The 18,492-nt window shown below is 45.8% G+C and overlaps 1 protein-coding gene across 1 annotated transcript in view; it reads left to right on the top strand.

The window, feature by feature from the left end:
* Positions 1-15,534, top strand: part of LOC120997773 (vomeronasal type-2 receptor 26-like) — a 110,315-nt gene extending 94,781 nt beyond the window's left edge. The window contains exon 4 of the mRNA XM_040428040.1: positions 14,615-15,534. Coding sequence (XP_040283974.1) covers positions 14,615-15,534 — 920 coding nt within the window. The remainder of the gene's footprint in view (positions 1-14,614) is intronic.
* Positions 15,535-18,492: the final 2,958 nt, after the last annotated feature.

The raw sequence follows: 18,492 nt of genomic DNA, 5'->3' as shown, positions 1-18,492 counted from the left end.
TGGGGTATTTATACTGCCCTGTCATTTTAGGGGCCCTAAAGCGTGAGAAGAAGTCTGGAATATAAATGTCAAAAAAAATTTACGCATTTGGATTCCGTGAGGGGTATGGTGAGTTCATGTGAGATTTTATTTTTTGACACAAGTTAGTGGAATATGAGACTTTGTAAGAAAAAAAATAATAATAATTTCCGCTAACTTGGGCCAAAAAAATATCTGAATGGAGCCTTACAGGGGTGATCAATGACAGGGTGTTGATCACCCATATAGACTCCCTGATCACCCCCCTGTCATTGATCACCCCCCTGTAAGGCTCCATTCAGACGTCCGTATGATTTTTACGGATCCACGGATACATGGATCGGATCCGCAAAACACATATGGACGTCTGAATGGAGCCTTACAGGGGGTGATCAATGACAGGGTGGTGATCAATGACAAGGGGTGATCAGGGAGTGTATATGAGGTGATCACCCCCCTGTCATTGATCACCCCCCTGTAAGGCTCCATTCAGACGTCCGTATGTGTTTTGCGGATCCGATCCATGTATCCGTGGATCCGTAAAAATCATACGGACATCTGAATGGAGCCTTACAGGGGGGTGATCTATGACAGGGGGGTGATCAGGGAGTCTATATGGGTGATCATCCCCCTGTAAGGCTCCATTGAGACGTCCGTATGTGTTTTGCGGATCCGATCCATGTATCCGTGGATCCGTAAAAATCATACGGACGTCTGAATGGAGCCTTACAGGGGGGTGATCAATGACGGGGGTGATCAATGACAGGGGGGTGATCAGGGAGTCTATATGGGGTGATCAGGGGTGATCAGTGGTTCATAAGGGGTTAATAAGTGACAGGGGGGGTGTAGTGTAGTGTAGTGGTGTTTGGTGCTACTTTACTGAGCTACCTGTGTCCTCTGGTGGTCGATCCAAACAAAAGGGACCACCAGAGGACCAGGTAGCAGGTATATTAGACGCTGTTATCATACAGCGTCTAATATACCTGTTAGGGGTTAAAAAAATCGCATCTCCAGCCTGCCAGCGAACGATCGCCGCTGGCAGGCTGGAGATCCACTCGCTTACCTTCCGATCCTGTGAACGCGCGCGCCTGTGTGCGCGCGTTCACAGGAAATCTCGGCTATCGCGAGAGGACGCGTATATGCGTCCACCCAGAAGAGCAGGGCCGCCACCAGGACGCAATCCTGCGTACGGCGGTCCTGAGCAGGTTAAAGTGGGGCGGTATGAAATGTTAAATCAGATTTATAAAGGTGCCGGATACTGATTGAATGTGAATACTATCTGGTATGGTCACATGAAGCAGTATCAAAAGGATTGGATGTATCAATATTCTATGGCAAGTAGAATCCTATACAATCATATCCGAGTACATATGAGAATATCCAACAGCCAGTTACTGGTGTGCGCGCTGGAGGGCGCGTCTGAGGCTGGACTCGTTCGCTGCTTGTAACGATTCTCCTATTGATGTCTCTTGCAGTCCTGTCTTCTGCTCACCTCGTGGCACTCGCGTAGCTCTGGCCGGTAGCAGTGTTTACTTGTTGTCCTGAAAACCTTTTGTGTGACGTCACACCTTAAGCCATGCCTCTAGGGTGCACAATACTTCTGACGCGTTTCGGAATAAACATATTCCTTCCTCAGGGATGAGTGTAGATCCTGTTCAGGCGACTTATATGCGTGCTGGTTCCCATGGTAACAGCTTTTGTTTGCAGGACAATACTATTAATTCTCTTTCCCCTTATCCGTGGATTAATATTCCTTGCTATGACAGTTAGTTATTGATGATAGTTGCCCTTTATAACTCTAACTACATTTTGATTATTCACATTATCCTATACGTGTTTTACAGGTATACTACTTATACATTTTTATTACACATATTTTTATGCATATTTTTACATCGCACAATTTTCTGTCAAACATTTTTGTGATGTTTTGCTCATTTTCCCTGTGAGCTTGTGGGAAATATGAGTTATAAAAAAGCAAATAATTCAATTTCATGATTGAGGCCAGTGGGAGCAAGGGTGTTTTGATTATAAATCCATTCACTCTCCTTACGAGACATCCGTTTAATCTAGTCGCCTCCTCTAGGGTCCTGCCTCACTTGTTCTATGCCTCCAAAGGAGGAACCTGAAAATCTGCCATTATGTTTCTTAGAAAAATGGCGTGATAATGGGTGGCCTTAAAATTTCCTATTAATATTTTTTATATGCTGCCATATTCAGATTTTTAGTGCACGTTTTGTTCTGCCTACATAAATCTTCCCGCAGGGACATTTTATGTGATAGATAACCCCCTTAGAGTAACATGTAAGGTGATTTTTAATTTTATATGTATTATTTCCATTGGTGATTTCCTTGATAATTTATTTTTGTCTTGAGGCTAAGCAGGCCTTGCATGTTCTACATGGAAAAAAAAAACCTTTCTATTATCGTTCAGAGATGGTTTCTTTCTGTTTCCACCATCAATAATTTTAATAGATGGGGCTATTATATTTCCCAGATTTTTCGACTTCCTGAAAATGAATTTTGGTACTATAGGTAATTTTTCCCCAATAACCTTGTCATGTTTTCAAATATCCCAATGTTTTTTTATAATTTGTCTAAATTGAAGTTCTTTTCCATGATATTGGGTTATTATGGGTACATTAAAATCAGGAGCCTCACTTATTTCATTTTTTTCTTTCTTATTAATTTTATCTTTATTATTTTGTACAAGTGATTTCCGTTCTATTTGTAGGACCTCGAGTTAGATTTTTTTAAAGTTCAGTCACATTATAGCCTTTTTCCTAAAAAAATGTATGTAGATTATTTGCCTCATATTCAAACTGCTCTGTCAAGGTGCAATTCCTTCTCAAACGAATATATTGACTTTGTGGAATATTGGTAAGCCAAATTGGAAGGTGGCAGCTATTCAAAGAAATAAAACTATTACTATATGTAGGCTTACAGTACGTTTGAGTCAGTATTTTATTATTCTGAATTTTAATGGTTAAATCTAAAAAATTTACTTCCTGAGTACTGTAGGTGGGTGTGAATTGTAAATAAAACTAATTTTTATTGATTTCCTTTAAAAAATTCTGTAGGGAAGGTTCACCCCCTTTCCATATAAAAATAATATCAGCAATAAATCTCCACCAGAGGATCAGATTCACGTGGAGCACGCCACTGGGGAAGATGGTGGACTCCTCCCACCTCCCCATATATAGATTGGCAAAACTCGCCGCGAATCTGGTCCCCCTGGCGGTCCCCCACGTCTGCAGGTAAACTATATCCTCAAATTTAAAATAATTGTGATTTAAGATAAATAAGATGCACTTCGTCAGGAGGTACGAAGCCTACGTGGCGAAACACGTGTTGAGGTATCTGGATTAGGGTGGGACTAGTGATTTACAGTTATTGTTATATGCCATCTTTATGAGTAGTATTGCACTGTCCAATTACACCCAACAGCATCCATTGCTTGGACGCTGTGAATAAGAGCTAGGTAGTTGTTCAACACTAGGGGACAGCAATTGCACCCGCAACTACTCCAATATTCACAGCTTCTGTTAATTGTCTGTTACCTGCTGTATATGGTCACATTATCCCCCATTGTGATTCTCCACATTGCAGAGCCCTTTTGTGGCCCGGTCTCCATGTTCTGTCCCTTTTGAGTCTCACCTGTAATGTTCATGTGATTTCTAATTAATAAAATTCGATTTTTTTACCTTGTTAAATCCTTGCTCTTTTTTTGTACAAGTTGCAGTAAGTTGGGGAGTGAGGTTCGGTTTTTGGGTTATTGTAGGCTCTAAGAGCAGGGGTCTATGACAGAAAACAATTGTTTATTGTCACACGAAAAAGTAAAATAAAATGGTGGAGCAGTCTGAATGATGGGTCTGCCCCCTTCAACTTCTGGGTCTCCAAATTGGGCACATGGCCTGAGCTTGCCCTTCACGCCTTGGAGGTGCTGGCCTGCCTTCAGCCAGTGTATTGTTTGAACGTGTGTTTAGCACGACTGGAGGGTTATATTTTCCAATGTTTTGAGGTGTACCCTAATTTAAAAAAATAAAAATAAATTTAAAACCAAAAAGCAGTGTAGGCTACCTCCTCCTCCATCGCCACTTCCACCTACACCGCCACATTCACCACCTCCTCAACCTGCAGCACGCCAGACCTGCAGGGTATTGCGAAGTGAGGTCACGGTTATGGGCAATCGAGGGTTACTCACTGTTCATAGGAGACCCTGGGCAGGCATGCGACAGTTAAAGGGTTTCTACCACTTCGTTTTCACCTAATTAGCTGTCAGACACTAGTGATCCGCTGGGTGGCGGCAGTTTGTGAAGGTAGACCGAGCCTCTAGGTGCTAATGACGCCCCCATAGCACCTAGAGGCTCATTAGCATATCTATATAAGTTTGTTTTTTAATGAAACGGCAGGGCAATAAGCAGTTATATTACTATGGTTTGATAGAGCAGACACTAGCAGATCGCTAGTGTCTGAAAGCTAATTAGGTGAAAACGAAGTGGTAGAAATCCTTTAAGGAGAGGCTGACACAAAGTTCCTACATGTCACAGGGGAACGATACATGTAAAAGCACATAGAAAATACATTAAAATACATTGTTAAATATAATATCACTGTTCCGTAGGAGTAATACGTGACCCAATTGACCCTTGTGTAGTGCCCACCCCTACCTAGTGGGACACTACAAACCTCCTTCTCCATATGGACCTGGTCCTCCTAGATCAAGATTATTATTTTTTATTTTTACATATTTTATGTTATTTAAAGAGGACCTTTCACTTGTAAAAACGATGTGAACTAAGTATGCTGCCATGGAGAGCGGTGCCCGGGGATCTCACTGCACTTACTATTATCCCCGAGCGCCGCTCCGTTCTCCCGTTATGCCCTCCGGTACCTTTGCTCCTCAAATTATAGTAGGCGGGTCTTCCCTTGTCCTGTGGGCGTCTCCTTCTCCTAGGCTGTAGCGCTGGCCAATCGCAGCACACAGCTCACAGCCATGGATGGGATCTAGTCTGATGCATCAGGCATTGGTGGGTGGAAATCCTGGCTGATCCACACCTGATTCATTTTGACAAAGGTCAGTCTCTCCACATTTAGGGTGGACAGGCGAGTTCTCCTTGGAGTTACTATGGCCCCCGCCGCACTAAACACCCACTCTGATGCCACGCTACTGGCCAGGCAGGACAGCTTTTCCATGTCAAACTCTGCTACTTGCGGCCACAAATCCAGTTTGGCTGCCTAGTAGTCCAGCGGATCTTCAATGTGGGTTGGCAGGCTACTGTCCAAGTATGCCACCACCTGCTGGTTCAGATCCTTCACAGGTCTACCTGCTGCTGGTGAGTAGTTTATTCACTATGCAGGTGAAGAAAGCTACTCATCAGTGACTGTAGACTAAGGCTTCTGCTGCTGATAGAGCTAGTACTACTCCTGCCACCCCACCCCAGCAGCCATGGCAGTGGAACGTGAGTGCAGAGGGCCCCCCTGGTCAGACCTGCAAGAGGATAGACGATGGCACAGATAGGCAGCGACCAACTGACTACATTGGATGTCTCTCTAGTAGTTAAGTTTGTCCTCCCTCTCAGTGGGTGTAAAAAAAAAAAAAGGCCCCCATTTTGGACCAGTAGCGAGGGTCCAACAAGGCGGAGAGCCAGAAGCCATCCCTCTGCCGACAAGCAAGTGAGCATGCATCGGGCCATTTGTGCAAGTGACTCGGAGGGACTCCCTGCCTTCATCTTCACTGCATACTGCCACGGTGTGTCTGGGTCCTCTGTCTCATCTTCCTCTGGCTGCTCCTGCTCCTCCTCTCCTGCAGCTGAGTAAAAAAAACACCCATTTCCTACATATTGCATGTGCTCCAATGTCCTCCTCCCCCTCCTCCTCCTCTTCCAGTTCAGCCCCCACAGGGCTCATGTGGCCGTGAGATCTAGGCGCCACATCTCCTTTCCCCTGACCAGCCATTGTTACCAGCATCTGTTCCAGGACATGAAGCAGTAGAATGACGTTGTTCATCCCGTAATCCTGGCGACTGAAAAATAACATAGCGTCCTCAAAGGACCTGAGCAAACGGCAGGTGTCAAGCATGAGCTGCCACTGGCTTACATTGAAGTTACAGGGGAGTACTCCTATCCGCTTGGATCATCAAGAAATCGTTGATGGCCTTTCTCTGTTCATATAGCCGTTCCAACATATGTAGGCTGGAATTCCAATGGGTGGAAACGGCGCATATCAGCCTATGTTGGGGGATGCCATTCTGCCGCTGCAGCTCAAGAAGGGTGTGCTTTGCAGTGTACGAGTGGCTGAAGTGTATGCAAAGTTTCCTGGCCATTGTTAGGATGTCTTGTAGATGGGTGGAAAACTTCAGGAACTGCTTGACAACCAGATTGAATATGTGTGCAGTGCAGGGTGCATGGCTCAGCCCTCCTTGACGCAGCACCGCAACCATGTTCTTTCTGTTGTTGGTCACCATGGTTTCAATTTTGAGTTGTCGCAGAGAAAGCCAGGATTAGATTTTTTGATGGAAGACACAGGGCAGTTCCTCCCCTGTGTGACTCCGCTAGCAGGGCCGGACTGGCCTGCCGGGATACCGGGAAATTTCCCGGTGGGCCGGCAAGCCTGAGTGCCGCAAGGCCGCGGCCCTGGTGACAAGTGGGGGCGGCCGCGGCCGGCGGCAGGGCAGAGCAGGAGATGAGCGCCTCCATTGCGGAAGCGCTCATCTCCATAGTCATCTGTTTTGCCGTCCTCAGGACGGCAATACAGATGCTTGTGCTGCGGCAGAGGAGGGAGAGGTGTGTTCCCTCCTGTTCCTCTGATAGGCTGCCGGCTTAGTGCTGGCAGCCTATCAGAGGCCGGTGCAGGCGGCGCGATGACGTCATCGCGTCGCCTGAGCCGTATAGCGAGTACACAGACGGAAGAGGCGGCCTGCATCGCATCGCATTGCTGGAGGTAAGTATAAGTGTATTCTTTTTTTTTTTTTTATATATAGGTACAATACTGGGCAGGCACATGATAATGGGGGGACTACTGGGCTGGGCTGGCACATGATAAGGGGGGCTACTGGGCTGGCACATAAGGGGGGACTACTGGGCTGGGCTGGAACATGATAAGGGGGGCTACTGGGCTGGCACATGATAAGGGGGGACTATTGGGCTGGGCTGGCACATGATAATGGGGGCTACTGGGCTGGCACATGATAAGGGGGGCTACTGGCACATGATATGGGGGGGCTACTGGCACATGATATGGGGGGGCTACTGGCACATGATATGGGGGGGCTACTGGCACATGATATGGGGGGGCTACTGGCACATGATATGGGGGGGCTACTGGCACATGATATGGGGGCACTCTGGCTACTGGCACATGATATGGGGGCACTCTGGCTACTGGCACATGATATGGGGGGGGCTCTGGCTACTGGCACATGATATGGGGGGGCTCTGGCTACTGGCACATGATATGGGGGGCTCTGGCTACTGGCACATGATAAGGGGGGCTACTGGCACATGATAAGGGGGGCTACTGGCACATGATAAGGGGGCTACTGGAACATGATAAGGGGGGCTACTGGCACATAGGGGGGCTACTGGCACATGATAAGGGGGGCTACTGGCCCATAAGGGGGGCTACAGGCCCATAAGGGGGGCTACTGGCACATATGGGGGGGCTACTGGCACATGATATGGGGGCACTCTGGCTACTGGCACATGATATGGGGGGCTCTGGCTACTGGCACATGAAATGGGGGGGCTCTGGCTATTGGCACATGATATGGGGGGCTCTGGCTACTGGCACATGATGGTGGGGGGGCTCTTATTTCTGGCACATGATTGGGGGCACTCTGGCTACTGGCACATGATATGGGGGGCTCTGGCTACTGACACATGATATGGGGGGGCTCTGGCTACTGGCACATGATGGTGGGGGGGGCTCTTATTACTGGCACATGATTGGGGCATCTATGGGGGCACATCTTACTGCAGATTATTGGGGGGCACTATAGGGGCATCTACTGAGGCTAAAAAAGAAGATATTTTATATGGGGGCTCTGTATAGGGGCATTTTATACTGGGACACATTATGGTGGGTACTATGGGGAAGGGGGGGAGCACTATGGGGGTCATCTACGGGGGCACTGAGAAGGGGTATTTTATATTGGCACATAATGGGAACATTAGCTCAACTGGGGGCATTACAAAGGGGTATGTTTTGCATATTATAAGGAGAATTATTACTACTGGGGGGGCATTATGGTGGGCTTTATTACTCCCCCATGGTATGACCCCTAGTAGCAGCACCAGCCTCTCCCTGCTCTGCTATCCCTCTGCCCTTTCTCCAAATCCTTATTATGAAATCTTTCTCATTAGGTTAAAGCACAACATCAGCTCCGCCGAGCCCCCGGGCAAAGTGTTGAAGTGGTGTCCGAGATCCCCAAGGGCCAAGCCAAGTAACTGTAAGTTTTTATGGGGGTTCTACAAAAGAGCTATCGTGGGGCAAAGTTCATATTCGTGTTTACACACGTGTTTTAAAATGAATGCTTTCTCCTATTATAAACAAGTAAATAATGACGCAATGCGGTGGGGCTGGTGTGCAACTTTTTCCAGGGCTGGTTTTTATCCCCAGTCCGGCCCTGTCCGCTAGTCCAGGCAAATGAGGTGCAAAACAGCGTGACACCACCGTGCCCTGCACATGTGGTATGCTGGAGGGGCACTGTGACTTGTCCCTGCAGTGGAGGCTGAAGACATGGTTAAGGATGAGGAGGTAGAGGTGGACATTTTCGCGTGACCTGGCCAAGTTGCTGGTGTGGCTGTGAAGGAACAGCATTCACCCAGTGGACCGTAGAGGACAAGTATTGTCCCTTACCGTAGTTACAGCTCCACACATCGGCGCTGTTGTGCACTTTGGCAGACACTGACAGGCTCAAGGACTGGCCCACCTTCTGTTCTCCATATTTGTGCAGGGTTGGTACTGCCTTTTTCACAAAGAAATGATTGCTTGGGACTCTCCACCTCGGCTCGGCACAAGCCATCAGTTCTCTGAAAGGTGCAGAGTCCCCTACTTGGAGAGGGAGGGACTGCAGCACCAACAACTTGGCCAAGAGCACATTCAGTTTGTGCACCATTGAATGAGTGCACGCATATTGCTGTCTCTTGGCAATCGTTATGGTGATCGATTGCTGCCGGAATAACTGATAGCGAGGAGGGTGGGCAGGAGCACCTGGACCAACAGAAGATGGGAATGACAGACAGCTCCCTTCAGCTGAGGTGGTGGAGCATTGACTGCCTGAAACCAGGTGTGTGCCACTGGGTGATGCAGCGGTTGCTGCGGCAGGCTGAACCACCACATCGGAGCCACGGTTCTCCCAGGCCATTTTATGGTGATGCTGCATGTTTTGACGCAGGGCCGTGGTGCCAACATTGGCACCCTGACCACGCTTCAACTTCTACCCACATATTCTACATATGGTCATGTTAACCTCCTCCGGCGGCTTGACAAAAAACTACCACACTGCATAATTGGTGATTTCACCCCCAACAATCCGCACTGACTGACTGCTACCACCTCTGTGAACCCCTGCACCACTACTTCCCGGGCATGTAGGCTTCTGCGAAGCAGGTGGTCTAACCCAGGCACGTTTGGCTCCCGACCTCCCACAGCTGCCACCCTGCTGACTCCCAACCATGCTACCACCTTGCTGGCTCAGCCGCCTCCTCACGGGCAAGTTGACACCCGCTTCTCCTGATGATGATGAAGCCCCTTCTGCACCCGGCACCCAAGTGCGACCGGCTTCATCATCATCGAGTAGTGTCTACACGTCACTGATGTCCTCCTCAACGGTCTATGGGTCAGGAGCCTGACCGCTCGCAACAGCACCTCCCACACCACTCTCCTCATCACTACTTGCCCGCCTAGCGGAGGAAGCGGCGGATGTCTCCTCCAGATCTTGGCTGGGCAGAAGCTGCTTACTGTCCTCTAGTTGCTCATCCTCACTGTATAGTGGAGCTGAGCCCAAAGCATACAATACTTCTGTGGGTGAGGGAACAGCAAAGGACTGAGGCAGTTTGAGGACAGGTGAGGGCACAGGGCCTGCTCCCAGGCCATGCCAACTAAGGGTTGTGTCTGACGAACCCACCAAATGTTGGCTGGGGGTGTCTGATGTCACTTGGGATGAAGTGGATGACAGAGTTAACCAATCAAGAACCGCTGGGTTGCTGGTCAAGACATGAGCGCTAGATGACACCGGGAGCTCAGGCTTCTTGCTGCGACTCCTGCTTCCACGCCCCCTGACTCTGCTGCGACCTCTGCCTCCGCCAGAAACATTTAGGCCTCTGCTACTCCTCTGTGCATGGCCTGGCACTTCTCTGTCTGACATACTTTTTGCTGAACTAAATAAATTATAATCAAATTAAAGCACCCCTAAAAGCAACGTATATATTTCTCTTTTTGTACAGAACTAGGCCAGTAAATGCTTTTAGTGCAAATAACAGCAAAAGTGAACTGCATATATATTTCTCTTTTTGTACTGAAATAGGCCAATAAACACTCTCACTACATATAACTGCAGAAGTGAAATGCGTATCTATTTTTCTCTTTCTGTACTGAAATAGGACACTAAACGCTTTCGCCACAAATAACTGCAACAGCGAAGTGCGCATATATTTTTAATTTTGTACTAAAATAGGCCACTAAAGGCTTTTCAACATAGCACTTGCACCCCAATAACAACAAATTGCTGGAATGACAGAGCTGTATAATGTCTATTTGGATCCCCAAATATTCTTTTCCTGCACTTGTAAATCGTCCCTAGATGGCAGGACAAATCCGGTACAGCTACACAGACCATACGCCGTCCTGGTCGCCGGGCAGGCCATACATCCTCTGGCTCTGGCAGCGACTCCACTACTGGCCAACAGATACCTTTTTGAGGAAGACGACGACGCCAAAAAAAGACAACACCAGGAGAGCAGGCCGACGCCATCATAGGGGGAGCAGATGCACCACGACTGACCCGGTCCCAGGTACGGCCAGTACACCAGACACCTTAGTTCTCAATTTATCTTCTAAGAACTTAAATCCTTTACAGATGCAGGTGTTGCAGAAGGGACTGTCCTTCAGCCCCACTGCAACCTTGGACACTTTCGGCTTGGACATGGACCTGCAACGCTTCTTTCGCTCTTTGCGACTGAAAGCTCACTTCTCCACACAAGGAGATACCGTATCATATGATCCGGATCCCCCTGGTGGATTTGAGGACACTTTAACACTAAAATCTTATGGCTTACGGGTAAAAAGTCAGTACATGCCACCTAAAACTGCACACCCTATAGAAACGTACATTGAGCTAGTCCAGAAAGGCATTAGTACCTTGCTCACACAGTTTAAGGGAGGACAATATCATTTACATCAAAATCTTACAGCATTAGAGAGACAGACTATCAATCACCTACTTGATGATAGATCACTTATTTTCAAACCCGCGGACAAAGGGGGCGCCCTTGTAGTACTAGACGAGGAGTATTACACACATGAAATTTTGCAACAATTGTCGGGCACTAAAACATACGCGATCTTACCACGCGCTCCAGTATATGACATTAAAAGAGAACTGCAAACCTTGATACAGAATAGTTTAGAACAAAATATTATAGACCAGAAAATGGCAGAATTTTTAATAAAACAGCATCCCATTACACCGGTGTTTTACACATTGCCTAAAGTGCACAAATCGATGGAACGTCCCCCAGGTAGACCTATCGTGGCAGCATCAGATTCCATACTCTCTCCCCCAGCCATGCTACCAGACAAGGTATTGACCCCTCTTACACAAAGAACCCCCTCGTACCTCAAGGACACACAGCATTTCCTAGAAGAGCTTAGCCAGGTACATGTAGGTGAAGAATGCCTACTGGTCACATATGATGTATCCAGTTTATACACATCTATAACCCATGCAAAGGGGATAGCGGCAGTTAAATCCTTACTAGACAACAGTCATTACAAATCCGAGCAGAAAAATTTCTTCACCTCATTGCTTACCTTTGTACTAGAAAAAAACGACTTCTTATTTCAGGATACATACTACCAACAATGCTGCGGGACCGCGATGGGATCTAACTCCGCACCGCCGTATGCAAATACGTATATGTCACAGCTGGAGAATGATTATATATATCCAAATCCCATTTTTCATCAAAATTGTAAATTTTGGTTGTAAATTTTGCTTTTATTAACAAGCATAATAAAAGCGATAAAAGCTTACAGAAGTATAGGGTGAGGTAACAGTCACCATTACAGGTATATATATGTGATATTATTTCCTAGTTCTAAGCACAGAAAGAAAATATCCCTAGTGAAAAATCATTTCTAATGATTATCATCCATTAATCTAATCAAGATTCATAACAGGATGAGCGTTTATTGACTATGAGAACATTGCGAATAGAGTAATATAAGTCAATCAAAGGAGGACTCATAGAATGGTGACGGGTAAGGGAGGAAAGGGAGGAGGGAAGGGGAGGGGGAGGAAAACAAAACAAGTGGTCAAACCGTGGGGAACAAAAAAAAATAAATTGTCACATGTTCTTGTCACATTAAATTTTTTGCCTCTTTTCCCTTTTCTTCCGGGCACCAAGTTGCATAAGATGCCCCCTAATAACAGCCTTATGAAACTCCCAGAGACTGGCCCAAGAAATACCGTCTTTATTGTTTTCCTCAAAGAAAAGCTTAATTTGAGAAGCAATAAAGTTACAGTCCGGTTCTGGTGCTATTAAGGTATCATTAAGTCGCCAGTTAAAGGGCCTATTAGCTTTATCTGCTGTAGATAGGGTGATAATAAGTGGGGCATGATCTGAGTGTAAAAAATAATCATACTTTGCGCCACGGATTGAGTTGAGTGTATTTTGCTATACGTGAGTATTGGTTGTGTACTGTTGAAAAAAATGAATAATCTCTCTCCCCAGGGTTATAAAATCTCCATGCATCCACCAGCTTGGAAAAGATTCATAGATGACATATTTTGCATATGGCGGGGCGGCGTTGAAACCTTACAGGAATTCACTGACTACATCAATAATATTTGGCGTGAACTAAAATTCACACTCCACTGGGATCCCCACAGAATATCCTTCTTGGACACTTGGGTTATAAAGGGGACTGACTGTTTTGTTTGTATGTTCTTCCACTCATACTGCTGCTCACTTCTTGTTTGAAAAAGGCACATGTGAGTGCCGAAACGCCGCGCGTCACCCTAATATGAGTGACCAATAAATCTATCACCAGCAAAGATTTTTGGGAGTGCCGGTTTTCTTTCATTCTTCTGATTTTGGGATTACGTCCACACAAACCGAGCACCCCTTCACCAGTACGCTGTGCTGCCTGATTTCATTACACACTGTCCCTAGCACCGTCTGACGTCTCTTCCTGCACTAAGATGCTGTGACGTGATTCCCCCTATCCTTTCCATCGTTTTTTCATTTATTTTTTTTCACAATGAGGCTTTTCCAATTGCTGTCCCAAGCGTCTTCTCACATCTGTCCCTGCACTCAGAACACTTGAAAATATCTGAATCTAAGATGGCCACCCTATTTATAGAGCTGTGACATCACAGGGCCGGCTGGCTGCTGATTGGCTGCATGCATGCATTTCAATCTGGGTGCTCCCGCCTTCCCAGACTTCCTTTCTCAATGTCCTCACACGTGCAACCTACAGTACAGACCAAAAGTTTGGACACACCTTCTCATTCAAAGAGTTTTCTTTATTTTCATGACTATGAAGGCATCAAAACTATGAATTAACACATGTGGAATTATATACATAACAAACAAGTGTGAAACAACTGAACATATGTCATATTCTAGGTTCTTCAAAGTAGCCACCTTTTGCTTTGATTACTGCTTTGCACACTCTTGGCATTCTCTTGATGAACTTCAAGAGGTAGTCCCCTGAAATGGTCTTCCAACAGTCTTGAAGGAGTTCCCAGAGATGCTTAGCACTTGTTGGCCCTTTTGCCTTCACTCTGCGGTCCAGCTCACCCCAAACCATCTCGATTGGGTTCAGGTCCGGTGACTGTGGAGGCCAGGTCATCTGGCGCAGCACCCCATCACTCTCCTTCTTGGTCAAATAGCCCTTACTTTCAAAGTTTTCCCAATTTTGCGGCTGACTGACTGACCTTCATTTCATAAAGTAATGATGGCCACTCGTTTTTCTTTACTTAGCTGCTTTTTTCTTGCCATAATACAAATTCTAATAGTCTATTCAGTAGGACTATCAGCTGTGTATCCACCTGACTTCTCCTCAACGCCACTGATGGTCCCAACCCCATTTATAAGGCAAGAAATCCCACTTATTAAACCTGACAGGGCACACCTGTGAAGTGAAAACCATTTCAGGGGACTACCTCTTGAAGCTCATCAAGAGAATGCCAAGAGTGTGCAAAGCAGTAATCAAATTTGCATTCGTTGCGAATCAAATTTTTCCTGAAATTCGGATCGAATTCCACTTCGTCAGCTTCGATTCGCTCATCTCTAGTCATGACAACTGCTATAAATTGACATTTCTGCCAAATTTACAATAGTAAAATATTATAATTTCTTGATTGCAGATATAGAAACATGCTTAGTGTGTCCTAACGATCACTGGTCAAATGGAAGAAGAGATTCCTGCGTTCCAAGACCGATGGAATTCCTGTCTTATGGAGACACACTGGGGTCATCTCTAATTATTATAAATCTTACATTTTGCCTTGTGACTATAGTTGTGTTGGGGATATTTATAAAAAATAAAGATTCTCCAATTGTGAAAGCCAATAACCAGAATCTCAGTTTCATACTTCTCCTCTCACTCATCTTCTCATTTTTATGTCCTCTTTTATTTATTGGACGTCCCTCAGATATATCATGTCTCCTCCGACAAGTGGCTTTTGGAATCATTTTTAGCCTTGCAGTTTCTTCAGTCTTAGCTAAAACAGTGACTGTAGTCTTAGCTTTTCAAGCCATTAAACCAGGCAGGACACTGAGGCAGTGGATGAAGAGACACCTCTCCACATCCTTAATTGTTATAGGTTCATCTGGAGAAGTTTTGATCTGTGTCCTCTGGTTATTTTATTCTCCACCATTCCCAGATTATAACACTGGAATAGAGGTTGGAAAGATAATCTTACAATGTATTGAGGGATCTGCCATTGCATTTTGCTTGTCCATCAGCTACATTGGATTTCTGGCAATGATGAGCTTTATTGTAGCTTTCTTGGCCAGAAGACTTCCAGACACCTTCAATGAGGCTCAGTACATCACCTTCAGCATGCTGGTGTTCTGCAGTGTGTGGATCTCCTTCATCCCGGCCTACCTCAGCACCAAGGGGAAGTACATGGTGGCTGTGGAAGTATTTGCCATCTCCTCTTCCAGTGCTGGACTTCTGGGCTGTATCTTCATTCCCAAATGTTACATTATCCTACTGAGACCAGAACTTAACACAAAGTCCAATATAAGGGTCATAGGAAGACATTGTACAAGGGAATTTTGATTTGTGTTTCAATGTACAGTTGTAGCCGAGTTAAATTTGACTCTGATAACACATGGCACAGTCTTATCTTGGTTTTCTCGTGACAAAAGCCATTGAAATACATTGAAAAGTTAGTTACCTTTCTCTTCCTATTATTTACTTAATGCGTTAACCATCAAGTTTTGCTCGGCTGCATCTCTATTTATTACTCTTTTAAATTTGTATTATTTAGCTACACAGTTGTGTTCAAAATAATAGCAGTGTGTTCCAAATCAAAACATGAAGAAAAATATATCAAATTTGTGTTGTTCCTCTAAAAAAATTGAAGGAAAGTGAATATTAGACTGTTCAAAAAAATAGCAGTGTTTAGATTCTTCTTTACTAACATCCACTATATAAACTGAATTTTTTTTGAAGATTTTGCTTTCCTTTCAATCACTTCCCTAATGTTTAGTTGTATAACCGTTGTTTCTGAGAACTGTACATCTGTGCTGCTCGGAGTCGACCAACTTCTGGCCCCTGTGAACAGGTATTCCAGCCCAGGATGATTGGACTACATTCCACAGTTCTTTTCTATTTCTTGGTTTTGCCTCAGAAACTGCATTTTTTATGTCACCCCACAAGTTTTCTAATGGGTTAAGAGTCGGGGATCTGGCTTACCACTCCATAATGTCAATCTTGTTGGTCTGGAACCAAGATGTTTCACGTTTACTGGAGTGTTTGAGGTCGTCTTGTTGGAACACCCATTTCAACTGCATTTCCTCTTCAGCATAAGGCAGCATGACCCCTTCAAGTATTCTGATGTATTCAGACTGATCCATGATCCCTGGTCTGCGATAAATAGGCCTAACACTGTAGTATGAGAAACATCTCCACATCATGATGCTTGTCCACCATGCTTCACGGTCTTCACAGTGTACTGTGGCTTGAATTCAGTGTTTGGGGGTCGTCTGACAAACTGTCTCCGGCCACTAGACCCAAAAAGAACAATCTTACTTTCATCAGTCCACAAAATGTCTCTTTAGGCCGGTCAATGTGCTCTTTGGCAAATTGCAACCTCTTCAGCACATGTCTTTTATTCAACAGTTGTACTTTGCGGGGGCTTCTTGCAGATAGCTCGCCTTCACATAGGCGTCTTCTAATTGTAACAGGACTCACAGGTAACTTAAGACCTTCTTTGATCTTCCTGGAGCTGATCGTTGGCTGAGTCCTTGCCATTTTGGCTATTTTTCAATCCATTTGAATGGTAGTTTTTCGCTTTCTTCCACCTGTTTCAGGATTTGGTTGCCATTTTAAAGCATTTCTGATCATTTTAGCTGAGCAGCCGATCGTTTTCTGCACTAATTTATATGTTTTCCCCTCTTCAATCAACTTTTTAATCAAAGTACGCTGTTCTTCTGAACAATGTCTGGAACGACCCAATTTCCTCAGAATTTCAGAGAGAAATGCACTGTAACCACCATGTACAACATTTGCTGCCTTCCTTCCTTAACTTCTTCCCGACCGCCTAACGCACGGATGCGTCCTGGCGGCAGTCGATTCATTCCTCCTGGATGTATCCGTGCGTCATCTCGCGAGACGCAAGATTTCAGTCAGAGCCGGCCCGCGCATGCGCATTGCGGGCCGGCAAAGGTTAACGGACAATTTTGTCACCAGCCTGCCAGCCAATGATCATCGCTGGCAGGCTGGCGATTTTCAAAAAATCAAATCAGAAGCCATCTAACACCTTATATTTATAAATATAAGGTGTTAGATGGCTTCTGTGCTCCTCTGCTGGTCCTTTTCGTCGGTTGGTCCCAGCAGAGGAGCACACATCACAGTGAGTAGCCACCAAACACTACATTTAGCCCCAGATCACCCCCATCACCCCAATTAACCCCTTGATCACCCCTTGATCGCCCCTGTCAATCACCTAGTGAAAGGGAAAAAAGTGATCAGTGTAAACTGTCACTTTTTTTTCCCATTAGTATTGACTAGAGTTGAGCGAACACCTGGATGTTCGGGTTCGAGAAGTTCGGCCGAACTTCCCGGAAATGTTCGGGTTCGGGATCCGAACCCGACCCGAACTTCGTTCCGAACCCGAACCCCATTGAAGTCAATGGGGACCCAAACTTTTCGGCACAAAAAAGGCTGTAAAACAGCCCAGGAAACAGCTAGAGGGCTGCAAAAGGCAGCAACATGTAGGTAAATCCCCTGCAAACAAATGTGGATAGGGAAATGAATTAAAATAAAAAAAAAAAAAAAAAAAATTAACCAATATCAATTGGAGAGAGGTCCATAGCAGAGAATCTGGCTTCACGTCAGCAGAGAATCAGTCTTCATGTCATAGCAGAGAATCAGGCTTCATGTCACCCACCACTGGAACAGGCCACTGTCAGATATTTAGACCCCGGCACCCAGACAGAGGAGAGAGGTCCCATTGCAAAGAATCAGGCTTCATGTCATAGCAGAGAATCAGGCTTCACGTCACCCACCACTGGAACAGGCCATTGTCAGATATTTTGGCCCTGGCACCCAGACAGAGGAGAGAGGTCCCATAGCAGAGAATCAGGCTTCATGTCAGCAGAGAATCAGGCTTCATGTCATAGCAGAGAATCAGGCTTCACGTCAGCCAAAACTGGAACAGTCCATTGTCAGATATTTAGGCCCCGGCACCCAGACAGAGAAGAGAGGTCCCATAGCAGAGATTCAGGCTTCATGTCATAGCAGAGAATCATGCTTCATGTCACCCAACACTGGAACAGGCCACTGTCAGATATTTTTAGGCCCCGGCACCCAGACAGAGGAGAGGTTCATTCAACTTTGGGTTGCCCCGCAATATAATGGTAAAATGAAAATAAAAATAGGATTGAATGAGGAAGTGCCCTGGAGTACAATAATACATGGTTAAGGGGAGGTAGTTAATGTCTAATCTGCACAAGGGATGGACAGGTCCTGTGGGATCCATGCCTGGTTCATTTTTATGAACGTCAGCTTGTC

This window comes from Bufo bufo, chromosome 4, assembly GCF_905171765.1.
Source record: "Bufo bufo chromosome 4, aBufBuf1.1, whole genome shotgun sequence".
Classification (NCBI taxonomy): Eukaryota; Metazoa; Chordata; class Amphibia; order Anura; family Bufonidae; genus Bufo; species Bufo bufo.
This window is presented reverse-complemented; position numbering and strand designations above follow the sequence as displayed.